The sequence below is a fragment of the Moschus berezovskii genome, chromosome 2 (assembly GCF_049115385.1).
Source record: "Moschus berezovskii isolate FMDL1 chromosome 2, NW_MosBer_1.0, whole genome shotgun sequence".
NCBI classification, from domain to species: domain Eukaryota; kingdom Metazoa; phylum Chordata; class Mammalia; order Artiodactyla; family Moschidae; genus Moschus; species Moschus berezovskii.
This window is the reverse complement of record NC_142461.1, coordinates 2,898,304-2,925,823: the sequence shown is the minus strand read 5'-3', so window position 1 is coordinate 2,925,823 and position 27,520 is coordinate 2,898,304. Positions and strand designations below refer to the sequence as shown.

General features: G+C 45.3%; 2 protein-coding genes and 1 long non-coding RNA gene across 7 annotated transcripts in view; 2 read left to right on the top strand and 1 right to left on the bottom strand.

Moving 5' to 3' along the window:
- Positions 1–10,423, top strand: part of EMC1 (ER membrane protein complex subunit 1) — a 34,811-nt gene extending 24,388 nt beyond the window's left edge. For all 3 annotated transcript variants that reach the window (XM_088843076.1, XM_088843077.1, XM_088843074.1), the window contains exon 23: positions 31–10,423. In XM_088843076.1, coding sequence (XP_088699202.1) covers positions 31–210 — 180 coding nt within the window. In that variant the 3' untranslated portion in view covers positions 211–10,423. The remainder of the gene's footprint in view (positions 1–30) is intronic.
- Positions 9,341–16,712, bottom strand: LOC129537530 (uncharacterized). Its single transcript, XR_008682042.2, has 4 exons — positions 16,495–16,712; positions 15,526–15,619; positions 9,706–10,048; positions 9,341–9,455 (listed from the first exon to the last, which is right to left on the bottom strand). It is a non-coding gene; the product is annotated as an uncharacterized LOC129537530 (long non-coding RNA).
- Positions 16,713–16,770: 58 nt separating this feature from the next.
- Positions 16,771–27,520, top strand: part of UBR4 (ubiquitin protein ligase E3 component n-recognin 4) — a 133,122-nt gene continuing 122,372 nt past the window's right edge. For 2 of the 3 annotated variants that reach the window (XM_088843071.1, XM_088843065.1), the window contains exons 1-5: positions 16,771–17,012; positions 24,178–24,275; positions 25,458–25,561; positions 26,311–26,440; positions 26,552–26,691. In XM_088843071.1, coding sequence (XP_088699197.1) covers positions 16,837–17,012; positions 24,178–24,275; positions 25,458–25,561; positions 26,311–26,440; positions 26,552–26,691 — 648 coding nt within the window. In that variant the 5' untranslated portion in view covers positions 16,771–16,836. The remainder of the gene's footprint in view (positions 17,013–24,177; positions 24,276–25,457; positions 25,562–26,310; positions 26,441–26,551; positions 26,692–27,520) is intronic. The other variant, XM_088843069.1, reaches the window with a different exon arrangement.

Here is a 27,520-nt window from a genome sequence, read left to right as displayed (position 1 = left end):
TCACGGTCTCTCGCTGACCCCGCCCTCTAGGTCGTGGCCTACGGTCTGGACATTTACCAGACCCGCGTCTACCCATCCAAGCAGTTCGATGTCCTGAAGGACGATTACGACTACGTGCTCATCAGCAGCGTCCTCTTCGGCCTGGTCTTCGCCACCATGATCACGAAGAGGCTGGCGCAGGTCAAACTCCTAAACCGCGCCTGGCGGTAAAGGCCTGAGGCCCTCTGCTGGAGAGCAGAGAGTGGGGGGCGAGGGCCGGGCGCCACGCTCCAGCGGCTGTGTGCCGGCTTGGGGGGCCGTGCGTCAGGTGTGCATCTCAGTGAAGCGCCGTGGGAGGAAGGTGGACTCTCGTGGAGACTGCTCCGGGGTGCGTCTGCGGAGGAGTCACTAGAGGCGGACGCAGGCTGGACTCTGTCAGCCGAGACCGCAGAGCATCCTGACGGACTTGCCCCGGGAGTCCCAAGGCTGTCGCCATCCCCTTCTGTGCCCGTCCACGAACGCCACTGTTTTATAAGACCTCCAGCAGACTTCTCTCTCTCGTGAGGCCTGCTTAAATTGATGTCGGTTTGCCTTCTGTCTCCCAGGTGTATCTGAAAAGCCTTCTCCCTGCTTCCAAAGTCAGAGGGAACTCCTCCTGATAACTCTCCCTTATAGGTGCGTTTGCTGTCTTACACTGGGAGAAAGAAGAGCCACCCTTAGCTGAGGTTTGAGAACTGATCCAGCCTCTTATGTCTTCTTTGCAAAGGAACTGTGGGTCGAGGAATCTATATTTGTGTCAAAATTTCTCTTACCTAAGCCTCTTGTTTCATGCTCCCATTCATGAGTGGGCCAGCCGGCCTTATTCAGTTTATCGAAAACCAAGTGCGTAATAGTGTTTTCATTTGTCGGTCATCGTCCAAGCTTTTCTCCTAAAATATGTCAGAGCTGATGCCTTTTCAGTACTCCTGAATTGTCTGCACCTTGAAGGGATTTCAAGGGAGGGAGGCAAATCTGCCCATTTCACAGCCTCTCTTAACCTCTCCTTTCACCCTCAGGCTGACCTGGTTATCTTATAACCCAGCTGGAAAAAGTTGTCCTTGTTTAAGAAACCTCATTATTTATGTTCAGTTATGTGTTAATATGTGGGTTACTGTACTTCTTTTAAAATCAGCAGATTTTAAATCTTACCTCTAAATGAGGGAGGGAAGGGGTAGGGGTGGGACACTGGCGCCTTGTGGATGTAGCTTTGTTGACTGGCTGGGCTGTTGTTTCTGCTACAAACTAAAGACGGCCTAAAATTTTCCCTGTTGGTGGATTTGGGGACTGATGGCGTTTTCTCTACTGTGAGGGATGAAATGAGCAGAGAGCCCCGTCGGGAGGGAGGTACATTTAAGTGTCTGAATGACGTGAGTGATGACTGACGATGTTCAAGTCCTTTACTGAGGCCACTGCCGCCTCGGAGGGGACAGAGGGCTGTGCCAGAATGGAGCGAGCGCAGTGTTTTAACTGGAAAACAGGCCAGTTGAATCACGTACGAGTTGTGTTACATAAAAACCAGAATTTTTTGTTTCTGTTTTCCCATGCTGGTGGTAGAGAAGGAAGAGAAAGAATAATTTTACTTTATTATTATCATTTGAACATTTATTTGCCTGGCTGCCTTGGGTCTCGGTTACAACACACAGGATGCTTGTTGGATTATGGGCACCTTTCCTTGCGGCGCACGGATTCTCTGGTTGTGGCCTGGGGGCTCAGTAGTTGAGGCTCACAGGCTTCATTGCCCCTTGGGATATGGGATCTTACGTTCCCTAACCAGGGATTGAACCTGTGTCCCCTGTGTTGCAAACTGAAATCTTAACCACTGGATCACTGGGGAAGTCCTGTGAAATTTGATTTTAATGAATGAATGAACATCTGAGTATCTTTAGAAAAAAACAGGCATCTATTCATCTTGACTCAGAGAAGGCAATGGCAAGCCACTCCAGTACTCTTGCCTGGAAAATCCCATGGATGGAGGAGCCTGGTAGGCTGTAGTCCGTGGGGTCGCTAAGGGTCGGACACGACTGAGTGACTTCACTTTCACTTTTCACTTTCACACATTGGAGAAGGAAATGGCAACCCATTCCATTGTTCTTGCCTGGAGAATCCCAGGTATGGGGGAGCCTGGTGGGCTTCCGTCTATGGGGTCACACAGAGTCAGATACGACTGAAGTGACTTAGCAGCAGCAGCAGCATTCATCCTGACTCAAGGCATATTTTGTTTAAAGTGACCTGGGAGATGGGGATAAGTACCAGTTAAAAAAAAAAAAAAATCCGCCCCAGTTTTGAGGAAGCCTGGCTGGGATTTTGTCCGGCTTGTATAAATGTGCGCAAGCTGCATGCTTAGTTGTTGCCCTGATGCCTGCTCTGCTCACACAGTAGCCCAGTCAGTCCGCTAGATTCTAGTTTTCACGTGTGTGCCAGAATCTTAAAGAAGCAGCTGATGCGAGGGAAGTTATCTGCCTTTCTGTAAACTTCCATATATGTCGGCTTTCAGCATAACTATGTTACTGACAGTTACTGAAAAGCATTTAAAGTAGCTAATGCTAACAGCGTGGTCAGATCCCAGTCTCCTTAGACCTCAACCTTTCTTAATCCTAGGGCAGCACGTGCTCTGACCAGCTACACTGAGCCTCTGCCTGCGGCTTCTGAAACTGCTTCCTCTGAATTCTCTGATGTGTCTCCTTCCTTCTTTCTCCCTTCCTGTGCTTCTCCGCTCCTCTCTTTCTTCCGTGCTGCCGGCAGTGGAAGTGCGAGTCCTAACGCTGGGCCGCCGGCGAATTCCTGTCTGACCTGTTCTCTCGTCTTCCTCTTTTTCTGTGTGTGTCCCGAGAGCCATGTTTTCCCCCGCCTTCACTGCTGTTGTTCAGTCACTCAGTTGTGTCCGCCTCTTTGGGATCCCATGGACTGCAGCTGGCTCGGCTTCCCTGTCCTTCACCATCTCCTGGAGGTTAAATCTTGTCTCTAAATGAGGGGAGGAAAGGGTAGGGGTGGGACACGGGCGTCTTGTGGATGTAGCCTCGTTGACTGGCTGGACTGCAAGCTAAAGACGGCCTAAAAATTTTCCCTGTCGGTGGATCTGGGGACTGATGGAGTTTTCCTTTCCTGTGAAGAATGAAATGTGCGGAGAGCCCTGTTGGGAGAGAGGCACTTGCAGTGTTTGAGTTAAGGAAGTCAGTTCCTCAGTATTTTGACTAAGCACTATCGCATAAGCTAAAATTAATCAGGATTATCCCAAAAATTACTTATACCTTTCTATTCATTTAAAATTTTGTTTTAAAGTCATGAATCTAGTTTTTATTTGGAATGCTTTCTTCCCCTCTCAGAATCTGGTTTGTCTGAAATCTAAACTCCATAAAGTCTTTCCTGTTGACTTTGGCTACCCAGGACCTCCAAGTTTCCTGGCTGCTAACCACACAATTTCCTGAATGATGTATCCTCATGTTTTATTTCAGTCATTCTTTGCCTCCCAGGGATCGTCAGACTGTTTTCTGAATTCCTCATGGTCCTAAGCATGAAGCTGCCACTTGACTAAACAGTTCCCCAATGGTTATACCTTCTTCTTAGAAGCGTTAGGACATTTGTCCCTAGTTTCCTAAGTTTCTACAGTGCCTTTGATGACTTAGTATGGAATTCTCATATCTATATTTAAGTTTATTTTACATTGGAGAATACCTGCCTTGCAGTGTTGTGTGGTTTGTGTCTTGAACACCGTGGATCAGCTGTATGTACAGTTGCTCCTGAGCCAGACTCCCCTACTGGACATCCCACCACAGAACCGGGCTGAGCGCCCTGTATTAAGGAATTCTTATACTGATTGAAATGCCAAGAGATAGTCCTAACCCACCTTTTCCTGTTGTGCCTGGACCTCTGACAAACCTACTTTACCACTTTTAAAAAATGCTCATAAAATCAATATGGGAAATGAGGGATTTCCCTGACGGTCCAGCAGTGAAGACACTGTACCCCCACGGCAGGGGATGCAGGTTCGATCCCTGGTCAGGGAACTATGATCCTATGTGCCATGGGGCATGGCCAAAAGAAAAAAAAGGAAAGGTATCTTTTTGATGTTATATTTATATGTTCTTACATAAAATAAAAGAACTTTGCTTTTTGATTACCTGGACTCAAAGTCCAAATATTCAAATATTGACAATTATCATTCTTGTCCATCATTATTTGACAATAATCAAAATAAGGTAGATGGCACTCTGTGCACTTTTATTTTTGTAAAATGTACACTGAGGATTTCCTGGCGGTCCAGCAGTTAAGGTTCTGAGCTACCACTGCAGGGAGTGTGGGTTCGATCCCTGCTTGGGGAACTAAAATCTCATATGCCACTCCATGTGACCAAAAAGTAAAAAAAAAAAAAAGTAAACTGCTTAAATTTTTTGCTTGTTTTTTATTTTAAAAGACTATAGAAGTTAAAAATATTTAAGCAATGACCCAAAAATATTAAGGCAAGTCTCCCCTTCAACACTTTCCCCAACCCTTTATTTCCTAGAGGTAAGAAAAAGAAATGCAAAAAAGCAAAATGGCTGTCTGGGGAGGCCTTACAAATAACTGTGAAAAGAAGAGAATCGAAAAGCAAAGGAGAAAAGGAAAGATATACCCATTTGAATGCAGAGTTGCAAAGAATAGCAGGGAGAAATAAAGCCTTCCTCAGCAATCAGTGCAAAGAAATAGAGGAAAACAATAGAATGGGAAAGACTACAGATCTCTTCAAGTAAATCAAAGATACCAAGGGAACATTTCATACAAAGATGGGCTCAATAAAGGACAGAAATGGTATGGACCTAACAGAAGCTGAGGATATTAAGAAGAGGTGGCAAGGATACACAGAAGAACTGTACAAAAAAGATCTTCATGACCAAGTTAATCACGATGGTGTGATCACTGACCTAGAGCCAGACATCTTGGAATGTGAAGTCAAGTGGTCTTTAGAAAGCATCACTATGAACAGAGCTAGTGGAGGTGATGGAATTCCAGTTGAGCTATTTTAAATCCTGAAAGATGATGCTGTGAAAGTGCTGCACTCAATATGCCAGCAAATTTGGAAAACTCAGCAGTGGCCGCAGGACTAGAAAAGATCAGTTTTCATTCCAATCCCAAAGAAAGACAATGCCAAAGAATGCTCAAACTACCGCACAATTATACTCATCTCACACGCTAGTAAAGTAATGCTCAAAATTCTCCAAGCCACGCTTCAGCAATACATGAACCATGAAATTCCAGACGTTCAAGCTGGTTTTAGAAAAGGCAGAGGAACCAGAGATCAAATTGTCAACAACCACTGGATCATCGAAAAAGCAAGAGAGTTCTGAAAAACATCTACTTCTGCTTTATTGACTATGCCAAAGCCTTTGACTGTGGATCACAATAAACTGTGGAAAATTCTGAAAGAGATGGGAATACCAGATCACCTGACCTGCCTCTTGAGAAATCTGTATGCAGGTCAGAAAGCAACAGTTAGAACTGGACATGGAACAACACACTGGTTCCAAGTAGGAAAAGGAGTACGTCAAGGCTGTATATTGTCGCCCCACTTATTTAACTTCTATGCAGAGTACATCATGAGAAACACTGGGCTGGATGAAGCACAAGCTGGAATCAAGGTTGCCGGGAGAAATATCAGTAACCTCAGATGTGCAGATGACACCACCCTTATGGCAGAAAGTAAAGAGGAACTAAAGAGCCTCTTGATGAAAGTGAAAGAGGAAAGGGAAAAAGTTGGCTTAAAGCTCAACATTCAGAAAACTAAGATCATGGCATCCGGTCCCATCACTTCATGGCAAATAGATGGGGAAACAGTGGCTGACTTTATTTTGGGGGGCTCTAAAATCACTGCAGATTGTGACTGCAGCCATGAAATTAAAAGATGCTTACTCCTTGGAACGAAAGTTATGACCAACTTAGCATATTAAAAAGTAGAGACATTACTTTGTCAACAAAGGTCCGTCTAGTCAAGGCTATGGTTTTTCCAGTGGTCATGTATGGATGTGAGAGTTGGACTATAAAGAAAGCTGAGTGCTGAAGAACTGATGCCTTTGAATTGTGGTGGTGGAGAAGACTCTTGAGAGTCTCCTTGCAGGGAGATCCAACCAGTCCATCCTAAAGGAGATCAGTCCTGGGTGTTCTTTGGAAGGAGTGATGTTGAAGCTGAAACTCCAATACTTTGGCCACCTGATGCGAAGAGCTGACTCATTTGAAAAGACCCTGATGCTGGGAAAGATTGAAGGCAGGAGGAGAAAGGGACGACAGAGGATGTGATTGTTGGATGGCATCACTGACTCAATGGACATGAGTTTGGGTAAACTCTCGGAGTTGGTGATGGACAGGGAGGCCTGGCGTGCTGCGGTTCATGGGGTTGCAAAGAGTCGGACACAACTGAGCGACTGAACTGAACTGATCTGACCTAGTGAACAGTTTGATATGCTGCTGCTGCTGCTGAGTCGCTTCAGTCGTGTCCGACTCTGTGTGACCTCATAGATGGCAGCCTACCAGGCTCTTCCATCCCTGGGGTTCTCCAGGCAAGAATACTGGAGTGGGTTGGTGTTTCCTTCTCCAGTGCATGCATGCATGCTAAGTCGCTTCAGACGTGTGTGACTCTATGTGACCCCATAGATGGCAGCCCACCAGGCTCCTCCGTCCCTGGGATTCTCCAGGCAAGAATACTGGAGTGGGTTGCCATTTCCTTCTCCAGCAGTTTGGTATGCATCTCTTCAGACCACATAATATTCTGCAACTTGAGTTTATCATGTAACAGATCGTAGAGTGCTTTCCTTATTAGCCATACAGGTCTCTTCCACTCTGTTTTTAGTGGTCACAGGGTTGAAGTTCTTTTTTTTTTTTTTTTTATTGGAGTGTTGTTGATTTACAATGCTGTGTTTCAGGTGTACAGCAAAATGAATCAGTTATACATATATCCACTCTTTTAGATTCTTTTCCCATAGAGGCCATTACAGAGTATTCCCTGAGCTATACAGCAGGTTCTTATTAGTTATCTATTATATTTTATATATAGCAGTGGTATTATCAATCCCAGGCTCCCAAGTTATCCCTCCCTCCCTAACCCCCTGATAACCACGAGTTTGTTTTCTACACCTGTAACTGTTTCTGTTTTGTAGATAAGTTCGTTTGTACCTTTTTTTTAGATCCCACATATAAGTGATACCAGCAATGTCTTTCTCTCTCTTCAGTCAGCATGACAGTCTCTAGGTCCATCTGTGTCACTGCACACAGCAGTATTTTGTCTTTTTATGGCTGAGCGATATTCTGCTGTGTATCTGTACCACATCATCTTTAGCGAGTCCTTTGTTCTTGGATGTTTGCTTCCATTTCCTGGCTATTGTGAACAGTGCTGCAGTGAACACTGGAGTGCATGTACCGTTTTGTATGGGGTACAGCTGATTAACAATGCTGTGATAGTTTCAGGTGAACAGTGAAGGGACTCAGCCATATATGTATCCATTCTCCCCCAAACACCCCTCCCATCCAGGCTGCCATATAACAGAGACCAGGGCTCCCTGTGCTGTACAGTGGGTCCTTGTTGGTTGTCCGTTATAAATGTAGCAGCGTGCACACATCCATCCCCCACTCCCTAACTAGTCCCCCCGCCACCCTCCGCCTGGCAAATGTACATTTGTTCTGAGTCTCCTTCTGCTTCGTTAGTAAGCTCACTCACATCACTCCTTTTTAGACCCCGCATGTTAACATAAGGAGCGTCACGGTGTCTGTCCTTCTCTGTCTGGCTTGCTTCACTCCGTGCAACGATCTCTAGGTCCGTCCACGTCGTTGCAAAGGGCATGGATGGCCATTCTGACCGGTATCAGGTGATGCCTCATTGTAGTTTTCATTTACATTTCTCGAATAGTTAATGATGTTGCAAAGGGCACGGATGGCCATTCTGACCGGTGTGAGGTGATGCCTCATTGTAGTTTTCATTTACATTTCTCTAATAATTAATGATGTTGAGTGTCTTTTCTTGTGCTTTATAGCCATATGTATATCTTCTTTGGAGAAATGTCCATTTAGAGTTTCTATCCCTTTCTTCTTGACCCTTCCCTGCAGCTCGTGGGATATTAGTTCCTCAGCCAGGGACTGAACCCACGCCCTTGGCAGTGAAAGTGTGGATGCCTCTGACCATTGGAATTCCCTTCTGCCCATTTTTTTAAATTTTTTTTTTGGGGATATTTAGCTGCATGAGATATTTATGTATTTTGGAAATTGATCCCTTGTCAATTGCTTCATTTGCAAATATTTTCTCCCATATTGAGGGTTGTCTTTTCATTTTGTTTGTGGTTCCCTTTGCTGTGTAAAAGTTTTTAGTTAGGTTTCATTTGTATATTTTTGTTCTAATTTTCATTACTGTAGGGGATAATGTAGGGAGATGGTGAAAGACAGGGAAGCCTGGTGTGCTGCAGTCCATGGGGTCACAAAGAATTGGACACGACTGAGCGACTGAAAATGTGTCGGAGGTGGATCCGAAAAGATCTTGCTGTGGTCTACATCAGAGTGTTCTGCCTGCTTTCCTCCTAAGAGTTTTACAGTATCCAGCCTTGCATTTAGGTGTTTAATCCATCCTGAGTTTATTTTTGTGTATGGTGTTAGGCATGTTCTGCTTTTATTGTTTTATATGTAGCTGTCTAGTTTTCCCAGCACCACTTATTGAGGAGACTGTTCTTGGCAGTTCTTCAGTGTTATTCCATTGCGGAGTTCTGAGATCAGCTGAACATTCCTTGAGGCAAGTCTCTTCTGTATTTTCCATCTTTTATAGTAACGAATGTGTACGCCTGCCACCTTATCTTTTAAGGAGTTTGGTGTGATGTCAGTTGAGACTGATCTCCAACTAAGAAGCCATTTTCCGAGAAGCCCCTGGGCTTATCTAAATTTGTGATTGCTGATGCCAGGAGCATGCCTATTCCAGTAGAGACTGAGCCCACTTAGACAGGCATCTATAAGATTGGGCTTTCCTGATGGCTCACACGCCACCTGCAATGCAGGAGACCCTGGCTACAGACTTACAGTGAAGCACACTACTTTTAAAGTTTCTGTTTGGCTGAGCTGTGCAGTTTGTGGGATCTCAGTCACAAGCAGGGACTGAACCCATGCCCCCTGGAATGGAGGCGTGCAGTTCTAACCACTGGGCCACCACAGAATTCCCTGAAGCACACTCTTAAGTACTGCTGCCTAACATGCAATCTGAAAGGATGAAAGTTAAGAGAGGAAACATACACTTCAGAGGCACACCTACTCATACAAGCTCCATCGTCCTTTATGGTCTCGATGATATACATCCCATGTACTGTGATAAGATAACCTAGGCTAGAAGACTGATAACCAGAATGCCAGTTTATTGATGACCATGAAGACAAATTGCAGAGAGGAATAGACTGCTCATGTCTGCGAGCTGGAATATATATTCTCTCCTGTGAAAAAGCCTGGAAACCAAGTTGGAATGATATTGTAAATTGGCCTGGTCATTACGGACTTAGGCTAGGAGGAGTGATATCCCACCCGCGACTTTGTCAGGGACAGACGCATGCACGAGAGACTGGATCACTCACTGCTGCAGGCCAGGGCGGCCCCTCCCCATGCCCCAGCAGTGCAAATGGATAACCGTTTGACCCTACTCTTCCCAGACTTCATGTGCACTCCTCTGTTAAGCGCCCGCCGCGTCGTTATGCTCACCAACTCAGTGGACATGAGTCTGAGCAAGCTCCAGGAGATAGAGAAGGACAGGGAAGCCCGGCGTGCTGCAGTCCATGGGGTTGCAAAGAGTCGGACACAACAGAGTGACTGAACAAGTGATCGCCCTGTTTTCCTAATTACAAAGAGAAGTGTTTACAAATGTGTTTTTTAAAAATTCTTATTTTGATACAATTTCAGACTTACAGAAAGATGATAAGAAGAGTACTAAGGACTCCCCACATGTTGATATCTTCCCCCCAATGTTTTATCTTCCATCCAGTCTCTCAATGTGATGGTCCAAAACTTTGCTGAGTGTGAATCCTCAAAAATGGCAAGAGCAGATCTGAGGAACATAAAAACAACTTTACAAATCAGAAACCCTTCTGATTTATTTTTTTGGCTGTGCTATGAGGCATGCGGAATCTTAGTTCCCTGACCAGGTATTGAACCTGTACCCACTGCAGTGGAAGGGTGGAGCCTTAACCACTGGAATCTCCAGTGAAGTCCCTACCCTGTTTCTTTCATTATCTAAATTTAGAATGTGGATGCCATCCCAAATCTTTGTTATGAACACAAGAACAAACCTCCAGTACTGAAATTAATGTGGTATCAATGAAAGGTCATTACCTTAGAATGCATTCTTCAAATCTGTAAGCCCAAGATATTAAAAAAAAAGAATTTAAAATATGTTTACATAAAGGTGCAAATCTCCCTGTGATCGTCTGTTTGCCTTTTTACTGTCTTCCAGCTGCAGCAGATGAAGGGGGTGTAGGCAAGCAGGATCATTTTTTATTTCCTGAAACCTCCCCAAGATGACCTTTGCAGATTAACTTTGTCCTTTGTATAAAATAAAATCACTGTCCCCAGAGCCACTAAAAAATGCTTGGTCTCCAGCCTTCTCTTTACGACTCAAATTCTGTATCTTGCAATAGGGTAGTATTCACTGTTACTGAAAGGTTTCTTTTACCATCTTTCATCTTTTGTATTTTTTATATTTATAAAATCTGCTGTTATATTAATAAGACACTAAAGGAAAGTCCCTACTGTTAACTCTGAAGCCAGGTTTTCCTCCAAGACTGGCCTTGTCTTGACTGAATTTTATTTCTAATGTAAAATAGGTCTTTCCTTACAAAAAGCCTAGATTGATCACTGGGTACCAACTTATCAGTATTACACCAGGAATAAAAGGCTTCCCCAGTGGCTCAGATGGTAAAGAATCCGCCTGCAGTGTGGGAGACCTCGGTTCGATCCTTGGGTTGGAAGATCCCTGGAGGAGGGCATAGCAACCCGCTCCAGTATTCTGGCTTGGAGAATCCCACGGACGGAGGAGCCTGGTGGGCTACAGTCCCCGGGGTAGCAAAGAGTCAGACACGACTACACACAGAAGAGCAAAGAAGGTGTTCTTCCAAACGTTGGGAGAGAAATGCAGGGTTTTCAGGATTTTCAAACTGGGTCTACAGGTCTTGTGAAGATTGATTTCGGTGGACTGTTGGCCTGGGGCTTGACGTTGTCTACCAAGAATGCACATACAAGAGGGCCAGCAAGGTCTGCGTACCTTTCCTTAAGTCAAACTGCTTTTCCCTCTTAGATCTGGAGCCCAGATCACTTTTTATCAGCAAAAATATACATAGTATTATTCCCTGTGGATAAATGTTCACGTTCTTCTCAGTTCAGAGCAATGATGGTAAAGATGATGAAAGAACTTGGGAGGAGGATGGATACAGAGAACAAGAAGTTATTATTTAAAAACCTTTTCCGTTATGTTTTATTACAGGATACTGAATACAGTTCCTTATGTTACACAGTAGGGCCTTGTTTCTCCATTCTGTGTGTAACAGTTTGCATCTCAGTTCAGTTCAGTCGCTCAGTCGTGTCCGACTCTCTGCTACCCCATGAATCACAGCACGCCAGGCCTCCCTGTCCATCACCAACTCCCGGAGTTCACCCAAACTTATGTCCACAGAGTTGGTGATGCCATCCAGCCACCTCATTCTCTGTCATCCCCTTCTCCTCCCGCCCCCAACCTTTCCCAGCATCAGAGTCTTTTCCAGTGAGTCAACTCGTCGCATGAGGTGGCCAAAGTATTGCAGTTTCAGCTTCAGCATCAGTCCTTCCAATGAACACCCAGGATTGATCTCCTTTAGAATGGACTAGTTGGATCTCCTTGCAGTCCAAGGGACTCTCAAGAGTCTTCTCCAGCACCTCAGTTCAAAAGCATCAATTCTTCGACGATCAGCTTTCTTCACAGTCCAACTCTCACATCCATACATGACCACGGGAAAAATCATAGCCTTGACTAGACGGACCTTTGTTGGCAAAGTAATGTCTCTGCTTTTTAATATACTATCAAGGTTGGTCATAACTTTCCTTCCAAGGAGTACGCGTCTTTTAATTTCATGGCTGCAATCAGCATCTGCAGTGATTTTGGAGCCCCCAAAAATAAAGTCTGACACTGTCTCCACTGTTTTTCCATCTATTTCCCATGAAGTGATGGGACCAGATGCCATGATCTTTGTTTTCTGAATGTTGAGCTTCAAGCCAACCTTTTCACTCTCCTCTTTCACTTTCATCAAGAGGCTTTTGAGTTCCTCTTCACTTTCTGCCATAAGGGTAGTGTCATCTGCATATCTGAGGTTATTGGTATTTCTCCCGGCAATCTTGATTCCAGCTTGTGCTTCTTCCAGCCCAGCGTTCCTCATGATGTACTCTGCATATAAGTTAAATAAGCAGGGTGACAATATACAGCCTTGACGTACTCCTTTTCCTATTTGGAACCAGTCTGTTGTTCCATGTACAGTTCTGACTGTTGCTTCCTGACCTGCATACAGGTTTCTCAAGAGGCAGATCAGGTGGTCTGGTATTCCCATCTCTTTCAGAATGTTCCACAGTTTATTGTGATCCACACAGTCAAAGGCTTTGGCATAGTCAATGAAGCAGAAATAGATGCTCTTCTGGAACTCTCTTGCTTTCTCCATGATCCAGCAGATGTCGGCAATTTGATCTCTGGTTCCTCTGCCTTTTCTAAAACCTGCTTGAACATCTGGGAGTTCACGGTTCACATATTGCTGAAGCCTGGCTTGGAGAATTTTGAGCATGACTTTACTAGCATGTGAGATGAGTGCAATTGTGCGGTAGTTTGAGCATTCTTTGGCATTGCCTTTCTTTGGGATCGGAATGAAGACAGACCTTTTCCAGTCCTGTGGCCACTGCTGAGTTTTCCAAATTTGCTGGCATATTGAGTGCAGCACTTTCACAGCATCATCTTTCAAGATTTGAAATAGCTCAACTGGAATTCCATCACCTCCACTAGCTTTGTTCGTAGTGATGCTTTCTAAGGCCCACTTGACTTCACATTCCAAGATGTCTGGCTCTAGGTCAGTGATCACATTATCGTGACTATCTTGGTCGTGAAGATCTTTTTTGTACAGTTCTGTGTATTCTTGCCACCTCTTCTTAATATCTTCTGCTTCTGTTAGGTCCATACCATTTCTTAGTTTGCATCTAACATCTACTAATTCCAAACTCCCAATCCATCCTTCTTCCATACTGCCCCGCCCCTGCAACCACAAGTCTGTTCTCTATGTCTGTGAGTCTGTTTTATGGATAAATTCATTTATGTCATTTTTATTTATTATTATTATTTATTAAGTGGGCCTTAGGAAGCATCACTCACTACGCACAAAGCTAGTGGAGGTGATGGAATTCCAGTTGAGTTATTTCAAATCCTAAAAGATGCTGTGAAAGTGCTGCACACAATATGCCAGCAAATTTGGAAAACTCAGCAGTGACCAGAGGACTGGAAAAGGTCAGTTTTCATTCCAATCCCAAAGAAAGGCAATGCGAAAGAATGTTCAAACTACCGCACAATTGCACACATCTCACACGCTAGCAAAGTAGTGCTTAAAGTTCTCCAAGCAAGGTTTCAATAGTATGTGAACCGTGAACTTCCAGATAATTCAAGCTGGATTTAGAAAAGGTACAGGAAGCAGAGATCAAATTGCCGACATCCAGTGGATCATAGAAAAAGCAAGAGTTCCAGAAAAACATCTGCTTTATTGATTATGCCAAAACCTTTGACTGTGTGGATCACCACAAACTGTGGAAAATTCTGAAAGAGATGGGAATACCAGACCACCTGACCTACCTCCTGAGAAATCTGTATGCAGGTCAAGAGGCAACAGTTACAACTGGACATGGAACAACAGACTGGTTCCAAACTGAGAAAGGAGTACATCAAGGCTGTATATTGTCACCCTGCTTATTTAATTTAAATGCAGAGTACATCATGCAAAATTCCAGGCTGGATTAAGCACAAGCTGGAATCGTGATTGCCGGGAGAAATTTCAATAACCTCAGATATGCAGGTGACAGCACCCTTATGGCAGAAAGCGAAGAACTAAAGAGCTTCTTGATGAAAGAGGAGAGTGAAAAAGCTGGCTTAAAACTCAACATTCAGAAAACTAAGATCATGGCATCTGGTGCCATCACTTCATGGGCAATAGATGGAGATAACAATGGAAACAGTGAGAGACTTCGTTTTTTGGGCTCCAGAATCACTGCAGATGCTGACTGCATGAAATTAAAAGATGCTTGCTCCTTGGAAGAAAAGCTATGACCTACCTAGATAGCATATTAAAAAGCTGAGACATTACTTTGCCAACAAAGGTCTATCTACTCAGTAGTCATGTATGGATGTGAGAGTTTGACCATAAAGAAAGCTGAGTGCTGAAGAACTGATGCTTTTGAACACTGTGTTGAAGACTCTTGAGAGTCCCCTGGACTGCAAGGAGATCCAACCAGTCCATCCTAAAGGAGATCAGTCCTGAATATTCATTGCAAGGACTGATGCTGAAGCTGAAATTCCAATACTTAGACCACCTGATGTGAAGAAGTGACTCACTGGAAAAGACCCTGATGCTGGGCAAGATTGAGGGCAGGAGGAGAAGGGGACGACAGAGGATGAGATGGTTGAATGGCATCACCAACTTGATGGACATGAATTTGAGCAAGCTCTGGGAGTTGGTGATGGCTGGTGTGATGCAGTCCATAGGATGGCAAAGATTCGGACACAACTGATCAACTGAATGATTATTTATTTTTGGCTGTGCCGAGCGGTATGTGGGATCTTAGTTCTCCAACCAAGGATCCAGCCCCCCACCCCCTTGCATTGGGAGCACAGTCTTAACCACTGGACCGCCAGGGAAGCCCCTATGTCATATTTTAGATTCCCCATGTAAGTGATATCATATGGTATTTGGCTTTTTCTTTCTGACTTACTTCACTTAGTATGATCATCTCTTGGTCCATCCATGTTGTTGCAAAAATATTCACATTATAGAAGAGAGAGAAAGGGCCAGAGAAAAATATTTGAACAGGTAATAGCTGAAAAGTTCCCTAACCTGGGAAAGGAAACAGTCACAGAAGTCCAGAAGTGCTGTCCAGGAGATTAACCCACAGAGATATACACCAAGATACAATGTAACCAAAAGGACAAAATTGAACATTGAGAATATTAAAAGAAATAATATACAAAGGAACTCCCATAAGGCTGTCAGTTGATTTTACAGCAGAAACTCTGCAGGTCAGGAAAAGAATGGCACAACACCTAAAGGAGAAAAACCTACAGCAAAGCATACTCTATGCAGAAGACTCTTATTCAGATTTGATAGAGAAATAAAAAAAACTTACAGATAAGCAAAAAGAATTCGGCACCACCAAACCAGCTACAGTAGAGGAAGTTCTGTATTCTTTACCCAAAGGGATCTAATGTAATCCCTAGTAGCTGCTATTAGCATAAGGGCATTTTGCATAACAGTTTACCTCTAAAAACGTGTGCATAAATGATCTTGATGTTTGCAACAGCCTCGTGAACTTGGTAGGGGCCTGCATCATCTCCACTGGGTAAATAAGGAAACTGCAACACAAGGAAACATACCAGCATCGTTACTGTTCTGTAAGACACACAGATATGTACAAGACACATCCTGTTTTACAGAGAAATTTTGAGGAACAAAAATTTTTATTTTTCATCACAGCTATCTGACGGTTTAAAAGGAAAATGTTTTGTTTTGGTAATGCATACATGATATCCTATATACTGGGAGGCAGTAGGTTATCATAGGGCTTCCTTGCTGACTCAGATGGTAAAGCGTCTGCCTGCAATGCGGGAGACCCGGGTGCGATCCCTGGGTGGGGAAGATCCCCTGGAGAAGGAAATGGCAACCCACTCCAATACGCTTGTCTGGAAAATCCCACGGAGGAGCCTAGTGGGCTGCAGTCCATGGGGTCGCAAAGAGTCGGACACGGCTGAGCGATAGGATTTACCGGCTTTACCACAAAACCGGCTTTACCAGAAAAGCTAAAGGAACTTGTCTAGGTGGAAAAGAAAAGGCCACAACTAGAAACAAAATTATGAGAGGGAAAGGTTTACATTCTTGCTTTGCTGGTAGAAAAAGGTGGGAAATGAGGCCTTACACGGCAAATCACAAAGAGTGATGCAAAGGCGAGCTGGTCATCTTACTAGTGAGGGTAATCAAAACTAGTGACGGTTCAGTGCGAAAAGCAGTAAGGCCTGGTGATTGCAACGATGCAGGAGGCGGTGCGAGGAGAAAGAGCTAGGCGAGCTGTGCCGCGCTGTGCTGCACCTACTGGGGCCATCCGGGAGGTGAAGCCGGTAAGCGGGATTAGGCTACGACCTCCTCTTCTTGGCTGTCTTGAGCCGGAGCCTTCATACTCGCCGAATGCAGGTATACTCGGTCTAGCCAACTGAAGACCTCGCTCCGAACTCACCTCTCTGGGGTGCCCACCGAAACCGCGCAGCCCCCAGCTTCAGGCAGGCCTTCCAGCGCGCAAGCCCAGAGCTTCGCAGCGCCGCCGCCTTCCCGGGCGCTGCGTGCAGCGCGTGCGCAGCCCCTCCCCCGCCCCGCGGGCTCCCGGCCGCGCCACGCTTCCGCGGCTGCGCCACGCTTCCGCGGCCGCGGCGGAGGGGAGCCGGCCTCCCGCGCTGCGTGTTTTGGCCGGCGACCGCGTCGCGCCGCCTGACGCGCCGGGCGCGTCACTTCCGCCCCTCCCGGGAGGCGGCGCTGGGCCGGTGGCAAGCCCCCGGAGGGAGCCGCAGGAGCGCGACGGAAGATGGCGACGAGCGGCGGCGAAGAGGCGGCGGCCGTGGCGCCGGCGGCCGGGGTCGCGGCCCCGGCGGGAGACACCGCCCCGGGCTGGGAGGTGGCGGTGCGGCCCTTGCTGTCCGCGTCCTATTCCGCCTTCGAGATGAAGGAGTTGCCGCAGCTGGTGGCCTCAGTCATCGAGAGGTACCGGGCGGCGGCGCCGGCGGGCCGGGCGCCGGGAGGGGGATGGGAGGTCGCGCCGGACGGTGCGGCCCCGGCTTCCCGACGGCCTCCTGCGGCTGCGGGACGCCCCGGCCGCGGCCCCGGCCTCGGGGCTCGCCGGCCCCGCCAGTCGAAGGCTTGTCGCGCATTCCCTCCGCCAGCCCGGGCGAGTGTTCCGAGCCTCAGTTTCCCCCCCGAGCAAAACTTCTGAGGACGACTTCCCGGGAGGGCGCGGCCGGCCGGGCTGGGAGTAGTTTTGCGGGACGCGTCGCCCTGTGAGGGGTCTGCCTGCGGGGCTGCCCGGTCTGTTAAGGTCAAAGCTCCGATGAGTTTGCATTTCTCGTCCGCGCTCATCTCCCTGGCCTGGGCTGGAGCGGGGCCGCGGGGTTTAAATCGGGGACCTACCACACAATTTAGTAACGGTCTCCGTGCTGCGGTAATCACTCGGGGCACGTGCTGTTTCCGCTGTAGGTATTGATGACCCTTTTTTTTTTTTTTCAGGTTGCATTTATGGTATATTGCTACTGTAACGGTCTTTGATTAAAACCATGTTAGTGTTATTCTCAGAGGTCATTTCTTCCCTGACACCGCATACTCTCACTGTCTCTCAACTAAAGGATGTTTAGGCTCTAACCATCAGGACTGTTTATCGGTTTGCTATTAACATGATTTTGCCCTTTTGAGATTCTTAGATTATGCGAGTTGTGTCATACAAGGCCAGGGATAACCAGAGTGCCTGGCTTTTCCTTTCTTAACCTTGCTCAGAGTGGTCTCTCGTTAGTTTAATGGTAGACCTGCCTTTAAAGCCAGTCTCACTTTCATTTTTCTAGCCAAATGTGACTTCAGCAACTTTCCGCAGTTGCTTTCTGGCTCATTTTAGCTTCCTGCCAACAAGAGTATTACCTACATGTTATCCAGAAGGTTAGAAATTGCTGTTTATTTCTCAAGGGAGGCCCATGATTTGACAGATGGTCTGTTGCAGTGTTTATTGTTATCTTTGTGCTACTTTGGATGTGGTTTAAAAAATAGATTAAAATAACTGTTTGGTTTAGTAACTTCACAGTTACCTTTAGATGGATTTTCCTGTCTAATTATTAAGCCAAGAAGGTTCAGAAGATGTAAACAGATATCAAAGATACTGCTCTCAAATTATGTAGCCTTTTTATATAACTGTTTTCAACACTCGGATTAATGTTATTTTCACAAATTATGCTTGTCATATTACTTAGAAGGGACAGTGTTCCACTCTTTTTAGAGCACTTGCTTTTATGTTTTATGGACATAAGCTGTAAGTTACAAAGTCATTTGTTGACACACTCTCATACAACAAGTATTCAGGGCCTGTGTCTTTTAACACAGTTAAGCAGCTCCCTTCCACCTGTAGAAGAAGCCAAAACGAAATACATCAAATTATGTTTGAATTTTGCCAAATAAGTGATAGGGGCCTCTTTTGCACTCTGTATAGCTAAGGTAATCAAGAGTTGCCTGTGTTTGTAGATGCTAGTGAGAACTCTCTTCGTGGTTTAGAAGAGAAGTCCAAACTGATAGCTGTTGAGTAGCACATCTTTTTATTGGAAGGCGAGACCCTTGAGGTCTCTATGCTGGTTTTTGTGGCTCAGTCAGCTTTGGAATACAGCAATATGATCCTAAGTTTGCCCTTATTGTCTGAGAGGTCATTTTTCCACAGATAGCAGTTATTCTCTCTCTCTCTTTCCCTCCCTCCCTCAATAAGATCTTTTCAGACTCTTGCACATGGGAGTGTTTATTGGTTTGCTGTCACATGGTCCTGTAATTTCCAGAAGAAATACCTGGCTTACAAGTTCTTTACGGTTAAAAACAACCTAAATGTATCAAGTGTTCAGTTTGGTGTATAGCAGAGATCAGCACGCTTTTTCTGTCAAGAGTCAGAGTAAATTTAATTTGTGGTCCCTAAAAGGGATGTACGCACTAGTCCACTCAGCCATTGTATGGCGAAAGCTGCCATATGCTTTATGTAAGTAAATGGGTGTGGCTGTGTCCAAAGTTTTATTTATGGGTGTACATGTGAATTTCATATGACATTCACATATCACAAAATATGCTTTTGATTTTTTTTTTCCCCAGCCATAAAGACACATGTAAAAACTGTTCTTAAATATGGCCTGTACAGAGCAGGATGACTGGGTGGATTTGACCTGTGGGTCATAGTTTGCCAACCCCTGGTTTAGAGCATAAAAATTAATACCCTGCTCTCAATATTCCATTTCTCAAAGGTTTTATTTGCCTTTCCAAAAAAAAAAGTCAGAATTGTGGAATTATTTCTTGAATGTCAAGGTATGGCTACCGAGTGTAGGACCAGGTCAAAGCCAGCCCTGCACAGACGCTGTGGGGCCCTTCTCTCTGTGGCTGCCTGGAGGTGTCGGCGCCTGGCTGCTGCTTTACTTTCACATCTGTGATCACTACTGCTTTACAGTCCTGTTTCTTTCCGTCGTCATGCCCCCAATGTTTTTCTTGGTTACCTCCAGGGACCTTCTGTTTTCTGTTGCAGCCTCCTGCTCTCTGCTTCTCCCCCCCACCCCCACCCCTTTTGATGCCCTAACTCTGTCGTGTCGGCTCTAACTTCCTGTCTGGTGGCTCGCTCATTCACTGAATCCCTCCCTTTTTTGACTTTTGGGGACAATGACACATGCGCTGAAACTCCTCGGTGCTCCGCCATGCTACTTTGTGTCTCTGTTTTTTCACACCTTTATGGTTGGAATTGACCTTTGATTTGAAGAGAAGGTAGATGAGATAATTGAGGTCCGGACCCTGTTTCGTTTTTGTTGTTGTGGCTGCACCACACGAGTGAACCTGGGTCCTTGGCAGTGAAATCACGGAGTCCTAACCACTGGACTTCCAGGGAATTCCCTGAACCCTGTTTGTTAAATTTGACTTTGTAACCAAACTGAAACAAAGGAGGGATTAGCATGGATAAATTGGGAGGCATCAGTTCATTGTAAATAGATGGGGAAACAATGGAAACAGTGACAGACTATTTTCTTGGGCTCCAAAATCACTGCAGGTGGTGACTGCAGCCATGAAATAAAACGAGCTTGCTCCTTGGAAGAAAAGCTATGACAAACCTAGACAGCACATTAAAAAGCTGAGACATTACTTTGCCAACAAAGGTCTGTCTAGTCAAAGCTGTAGTTTTTCCAGTAGTCATGTATGGATGTGAGAGTTGGACCAGAAAGAAAACCGAGCACCGAAGAATTGATTCTTTTGAACTGTGTGTTGGAGAAGACTCTTGAGAGTCCCTTGGACTGCATGGAGATCAAATCAGTGAATCCGAAAGGAAATCAATCCTGAATATTCATTGGAAGGTCTGATGCTTAAGCTGAGGCTCTTAATACTTTGGCCACCTGATGTGAAGAGCCGACTCATTAGAAAAGACCCCGAAGCTGGGAAAGACTGAAGGCAGTAGGAGAAGGGGACGACAGAGGATGAGATGGTTAGATGGCATCACCAATTCAATGGACATGAGTTTGAGCAAACTCTGGGAGATGGTGATGGACAGGGAAGCCTGGTGTGCTGTAGTCCATGTGGTCACAAAGAGTCGGACATGACTGAGCGACTGAACAACAATTCTCAAAAGTGATTTTTTAAAAAGAAAAAGATAATCTGAGTTTACTTAAAGCGGACTTCATTTCTGCTGCTTGTTGATAGCATGTCTTTTAGTAGTAAAGGTTGAAAATCTTTTAAATACCTTTACTTTTCTAGATCAGAAATGAAGCTAAAACTAGCTTAATGGAGCACATACTGTATATGGGCTTAATTAGTGTAATTGTTGAATGTAACTGTATGTACTATCAAATACAGAATTCCTTTTTTAACTCTGTGCAGGATATGCTGGTGAGCATGGTTGTCATTGAATGATTCTATGAGTCTTTGTAGATTAAGAAAAAAGTCCCTTTCCCTTGGGCGTCCCTTGTGGCTCAGCTGGTAAAGAATCTGCCTGCAGTGAGGGAGACCTGGGTTTGATCCTAGGGTTGGGAAATCCCCTGGAGAAGGAAAAGGCTACCCACTCCAGTATTCTGGCCTGGAGAATTCCATGGACTGCATAGTCCATGGAGATGCAAAGAGTCGGACATGTATTAGCGACTTTCACTCACTGCCCTGAGCCAGTCCTTCCTAGGCTGTCCTACATTTCTTAATGATAAGCCTCCTGCTCTGCCCCCCAGCTATTTGATGAAACTTAGACCAAGGAGACCTGCTTGGGAAGGCAGAAGCCATTAGTAACATCCGCATTAGATAATGCACAGTCATTTTCTAAAACTCTTGAGAGGGAGAAAGGGGTAATTGGTGCCATCATCAGTTGAGTTTGTGATTGACCTCCAAAAGGAAAGCCAGCTCCCGAGTGAGAAGCCGGTAGTTGTGAGATTAGGTCATGTTTCCATGTCTCAGTGTCACATTCCCTCCAGGCTTGTTGAGAGTGTGAGAGATGTGTGTGAAACTTTTCTCTTGTTTATTAACATGTAGTAAGTAGTCTGTGACGCCCAGTAGATGTTCATTAAACATACATTAAAAAAAAATGTTCTCTGTATCTCATTAACATATTTGCTGTGCTTGTTTTTAAGTGTATCTTGAAACAAACCTAATAGATTCTATACTTGGGAGTTGGTGATTCTGGTGAGGGGAAAGGGCTCTGAGTTTCCCCAGTTGACGGCAAAGATACAACTAGTGGTGGCTCAGTGGTAAAGAATCTGCCTGCCAATGCAGGAGACGTGGGACTGATTCCTGGGTCAGGAAGATCCCCTGGGAAGGAAATGGCAACCCATTCTAATATTCTTGCCTGGGAAAATCCTATGGACAGAGGAGCCTGACAGGCTACAGTCCATGGGGGTCACAGAGTCAGACACAGCTTAGTGACAAAACAAGAGGGAGAAGCGGCAGTGAATCCACAGTCTTTTATTTTGCCCATCAGATTTTTCACTCTTCCTGGAAAAACCCAGATATTTCCAGCCCCTGGCTAGTTCTTTTTCACTTACATATCAAGTTGGGTTTTTCTGACCTGGCTGCTTAACTGCTGTTTTCCTTTGTACTCTGCACTGCATTTGTTTTTAATTGATATGTAATTTTATTTTAAAATGGAATATAATTGCTTCAGATTCCTTGTCCTTTCAGCAGTTTTCAGGCTCTGCGGTCCTTTGTTGCAAGGTTTGTTAGGCGAGGCACATGTTTAAGGAAAGCAGCTTGACTGCCTGGAGGAGAAATCTCTCCACCTTCTGTCTGCTTGTCTTTCGTGTCATACCTGCCTCCGCTGCTGCATTCTTCGCCTTTCCTCTTCAGGTCCTGCTCTCTGTCCCACGTCTACATTTCTGTGCCTCCTCTGGTGGTGTGGTGTTTGCCAGGCTCTCAGGGAATGCGGGTGGGGTCAGGAAGGGAGGCGACGCTTCTTCACCAGGTTCCTCACAACACGCGTTTCTTCAGAATCTGAAGATACGACGCTGTCCTTTGGGCCACATGGCTACCTGCCTACTCTCCCCTTTCAGTCTTTTAAAAATGAGTTTTCGTGGGTTTATCCTTCCTTGCCCTGAGCACACTGCTCTTTGTTTTCCTGTTGTCCATGTCCATCTTTGCCTAGGGGGTATTATTGTTTCTTGATTGGAATTAGGCAGTTGTGTCTATCTAGGGCAGGAAGAAGGGTTTGTCTACGCACAGTGTGGCGGCATTGAACCCTGCAGTTCGCTTGTTTACGCCTGTGTTTGGCTGTGTCTGGCTGTGTCTTATCATCAGGTTGGAAGGGAAGCGGCAGCGTGAGCTCCTCCGCTGGACAGGTGGCATCTCTCTTCATTGCAGCAAACCTGTCCAGTCGAAAAGCATGGCGGCGGGGGTGGCAGTAAGCAGCTCTGAAGTTCTGAAAGAACGCGGAGAAGGGAAATACTTCATAAAACCCACCAAATTACAGGCTGGGGAACCTTAGACCTGTGAGTGCGAGGTGTCAGGTGGGAGCGAAGGAACAGCTCTTCCTAGGAGGTTGAAGCAGGGGTGGGGAGCTCTCCTCTGGCTGTGGTGGGGCGCCCCCCCGCACCTCCCCCAACCAGTGTGATGGCCCCGTGAACTTTGAGTGTTGCTTGATGTTTTAAGGATTTTGTTCCTTTTCTTTTGTCCATCTGACAACTAGGAAGAAATGACCCTTGGTGGGTAGGGAGATTCTTGCACACCATAGGTGCGCCGTAAATATTTTTCTTAGTGAGGGAGTTATTTCAAGATAAGGAACCGATCTTTGACCATACCTATTTATCCTTGATGAATTCCCTGAGGTCGTTCATCACTCACATCAGCACCTTCCAGACGTGGGACTTGCTGCTCGGCTCCCGTGTTGCTTTGGCAAGTGGACCGGGTCTACTCTGTTTACCTTTCCCTTCCTAGGCTGATGTTCTTGTTGGAAACTTTTTAAGCACATTGCTCTCTCTTCCACTGGAGAACATACATACACTTTAGTGCTTTTCTCTGTCTTGTTTCACGGGCTGTGATTAGCATCTAGTGCAGTGAAGAGTGACACTAGTGTGTCCAGCCTTTAGAGGTAGCTGGGCTCCAGGTTTTCGCTGAAGAGGCCCTTTCTTCTGGTAAAGATAAGAGTTGTGGTTAAGATCACCTTGCTGTGATCTAGCTGTATATCCTGTGAATGTGGGGAGTGCGGTGGAGGACTCTGGTACCTGAAGAATTGTAGATTTTAGCACCCATCAGATGATTTCTTCCCTTGAAATGTTTATTCTTTTTAAGTTGCTGTGTTGTGGACTGGCCTTGTTTGGTCTTCAAAATGCGTTCCTGTAGTCTGTATTCCCATTAACAGTGTTTTGAGTACCCTGCTCTACCCTCTTTTGACTGGCTTGTCGCATTATTAGCTTTTGGTCTTTGCTAATTATCAATATAGGACACAGTGATATCCTATTGAAGTTTTACTTGTATTTCTTTAATTCTAAGTGAGTTTTAAAGTCTTTCCTGTTTGTCAGCCTTTGCCACTTCCTAAGCCTGGTGCCTCTCAGCTCAACTTTCTCATTTGAACATAGGGGTGGTAACAGGGCTGCTGAGTAGCATTGCCTCGGAGATTAAGCCCAGCAGCGCCTGCAGAGGGTAGAGTGTCTGGCCTGTAGTGAGCACTGAGTAAGTGTTGCTTTTATTGCAGTGAATCCGAGATCCTGCACCACGAGAAGCAGTACGAGCCATTCTACTCCTCTTTTGTTGCACTTTCCACACACTATATCACAACAGTTTGTAGCCTCAGTAAGTATTGCACTCTTGTCATTCCCTTTTAAGGGCTCGTGAATGGGGAATTGTGTGTCCTCTTGTCTGAACAAGCTGTTAATGACGCCTGTATTTTAGTTCTAACCTGTTCACCCAAGAGTGAGACAACTGTCAGTTTGATAAGACTTTGGAAGTTCCTTTACCGAGGCCAGCCAAAAGGGATTTAAAAACTGTTTGGTTTGGACATCTGTTTCATAACCATTAAGTTAACTTTCCTTGCCTTCTTGTCGATTTTACACATGTAATTACTCATGTGCTAATTTTGGGGGGATTGGTGGGATTGGAGGGTTAGGTGGGGATACTGAGCTGGGGTTAGCAGCCACTAGCCAAGACTCTCTTCCTTATTTGGTTTTGGTGGGAGGTTAAATTCTCCTTCTGTGCTCTCTGGTATATGAACGGATTTCAACTTCAGTTCCCCATCTTTTCAGCTTCTCTCCCCTAAAGTAACCAGTCCCTTACTTTGTACTATTTCTGATACTTAGCATTTTCATTTTTCCCCCAAGCCTGATTCATGTAGTTCTCAAGAATTCAAATTATTTGTTTACTTAAATAATTTGCTAAGCAAGCAAAATGAAAGGAAGTTAGAGGGTTGCTGAGTAATCTTTTGGTGTCCAATGCTGTTTATTATAGGCATTGGCTATCAGTGTAAGAATCACTTTTAGCTTGGAGAAGCTTTGAGTGGGAAGCCCCCTGCAGAAACAGAAAAGAGAGGTAGTATGTTCTCGTGGGTAACAGCATGAACTTTAGAGCCAGACATCTGGATTTGATTCTAGCTGCATGACTTGGGCAAATCGTTTAACGTCTGTGGTTTACTTTCCTTATCTATTTGTTTTTTAAAAAGCGAAGAGGTTAACAGTATATCTCAGAGCACCGGTTTGAGGATTAGATGGATTAATATATTCGAAGTGCTTGTTACTTCCTGTGCTGTATTTCCCATTATAATTATCTTAATTTCTAGTAAATGTAGGATAAATTGATCTAGAAGCGATTGATGATTATCAGTGCCAAGATGCCTTTGTTTGCCTGATGGATTGTTGATTCTGATAGAGTGATACTGGGAATGTTGGACATACAGAACTCAGAACTTATTTGGTTCATTGACTGTGAGGCTGAAGTGGGTTATGGCAGTCTGAGGTTAAGTAAAGCTTATTCCTTTTTCAGTTCCCCGGAATCAACTTCAGTCTGTGGCAGCAGCCTGTAAAGTCCTGATTGAATTTTCTCTCCTGCGTTTGGAGAATCCAGATGAGGCGTGCGCTGTGTCCCAGGTAAGTGTGCTGGGCCTGTTTCTGGCCCTTATTTTGAGGTAGGCTTGTGACTGACCCGTGGAATGATGGAGAAGGGATGGCATAGAGCAGGGATTGGTGACTTTCTCTGTAACAGGCTACACGGGAGATAATTTGCTGACCATCCAGTCTCTATTAAACTCTGACTTTGCAGTGTGAAAGCAGCCACAGACAATACATAAATGGATGCGCACAGCTGTGGTCCAGTCAAATTTATTTACAATAACAGTGGGCTGAATTGGGGCTATGGTTTATCAGCCTCTGGTAAAGAGAGCTGCAGAGGTCGTTCCTAGGATTACAAAGATATATGACCATGGGGGCCAGGCAGGTAGCATAAAGTGAGTCAGATATGCTGGTTGAAAAGGGTGTGTGACCCAGCTATAAAGGGATCAATCACTGTTTGGCTCCAGCTGTTCTTGTGAATTATTGAAAGAGGTAGGAAATCTGGATTTGTATATTAAACCTTCCATGTTTTAAAAAGTTAGGCATAACTTCAAATTTAAACAATGACGACATCACTATGAGACCAGTAAGAGACCTGCAAGCAGTTGTGGTCTGAGGATCATCAGCTTGTGATCTCTGCTTCCTGAGTTTGCAGTTTTTGGTTTGAACCTAAATTTGGTTTTGTGCCAGCTAGAAGTCCCTAAAGAATAGCACCCCTAAAAGGCATATTTGATATAATCCAGAGGAGGCCTCTCTAAAAGGCATATCTGAATTTGTTTTCTTTTCAGAAACACTTGATTCTCCTCATCAAGGGCCTGTGCACTGGCTGCAGCCGACTAGACAGAACTGAAATCATCACGTTTACAGCGATGATGAAGTCGGCCAAGCTGCCCCAGACAGTGAGGACCCTCTCAGACGGTGAGCGCTCCTTCACCGGACTTGGCTTCTCGGCCATGCCCCTTGCCAGCTGTGTCCTCTTTTGTCTGCTGGTGACACCCACCTCATTGCTCTCTTGTCTGATATTTACAGTGGAGGATCAGAAAGAGCTGGCCTCACCAGTAAGCCCAGAGCTGAAGCAGAAGGAGGTCCAGATGAATTTTTTGAACCAGCTAACGTCAGTTTTCAACCCTAGAACTGTAGCGTCATCACCTGTAGGTCCACAGACTCAGGTGAGTTACTTCAGTCAAATGACCTCATCCTGTAGGATTTGTTAAGATGATAGTACTAGGAAAAACAGCTAACGAATGCATTTTATATTTGTGATATACAGTGATGTACCTGCCAAGGGTAGAAAGAAAGTTGAGGAATACTAACTGAAAATAAGTAGCATTCACCCCGATTCCTTCTGTCCACGGTTATTACTGTTTTTTAAATAATACATTTATTTATAGTTTTATTTTTGACCGTGCCTAATGGCATGTGGAGGAGAAGGAAATGGCAAGCCACTCCAGTACTCTTGCCTGGAAAATCCCATGGACGGAGGAGCCTCGTAGGCTGCAGTCCATGGGGTCGCTAGGAGTCGGACACGACTGAGCGACTTCACTTTCACTTTCATGCACTGGAGAAGGAAATGGCAACCCACTCCAGTGTTCTTGCCTGGAGAATCCCAGGGACGGGGAAGCCTGGTGGGCTGCCATCTGTGGGGTTGCACAGAGTCGGACACGACTGAAGTGACTTAGCAGCAGCAGCAATGGCATGTGGAATCTTAGTTCTCTGACCAGGGAGCGAACCCATGCCTCTTGCATTGGAAGCATGGAATCTTAATCACTGGACCACCAGGGAAGTCTCTAGTGATTACTGTTTTGATGACCATTCTTCTGACAATTGCTCAGTGCAAGCAGACAAAGTGCTTGTACTCCTACTGTAAAAGGCATCACTCTGTGCTGCTGCTGCTGCTGCTAAGTCACTTCAGTCGTGTCCGACTCTGTGCAACCCCACAGATGGCAGCCCACCAGGCTCCCCCGTCCCTGGGATTCTCCAGGCAAGAACACTGGAGTG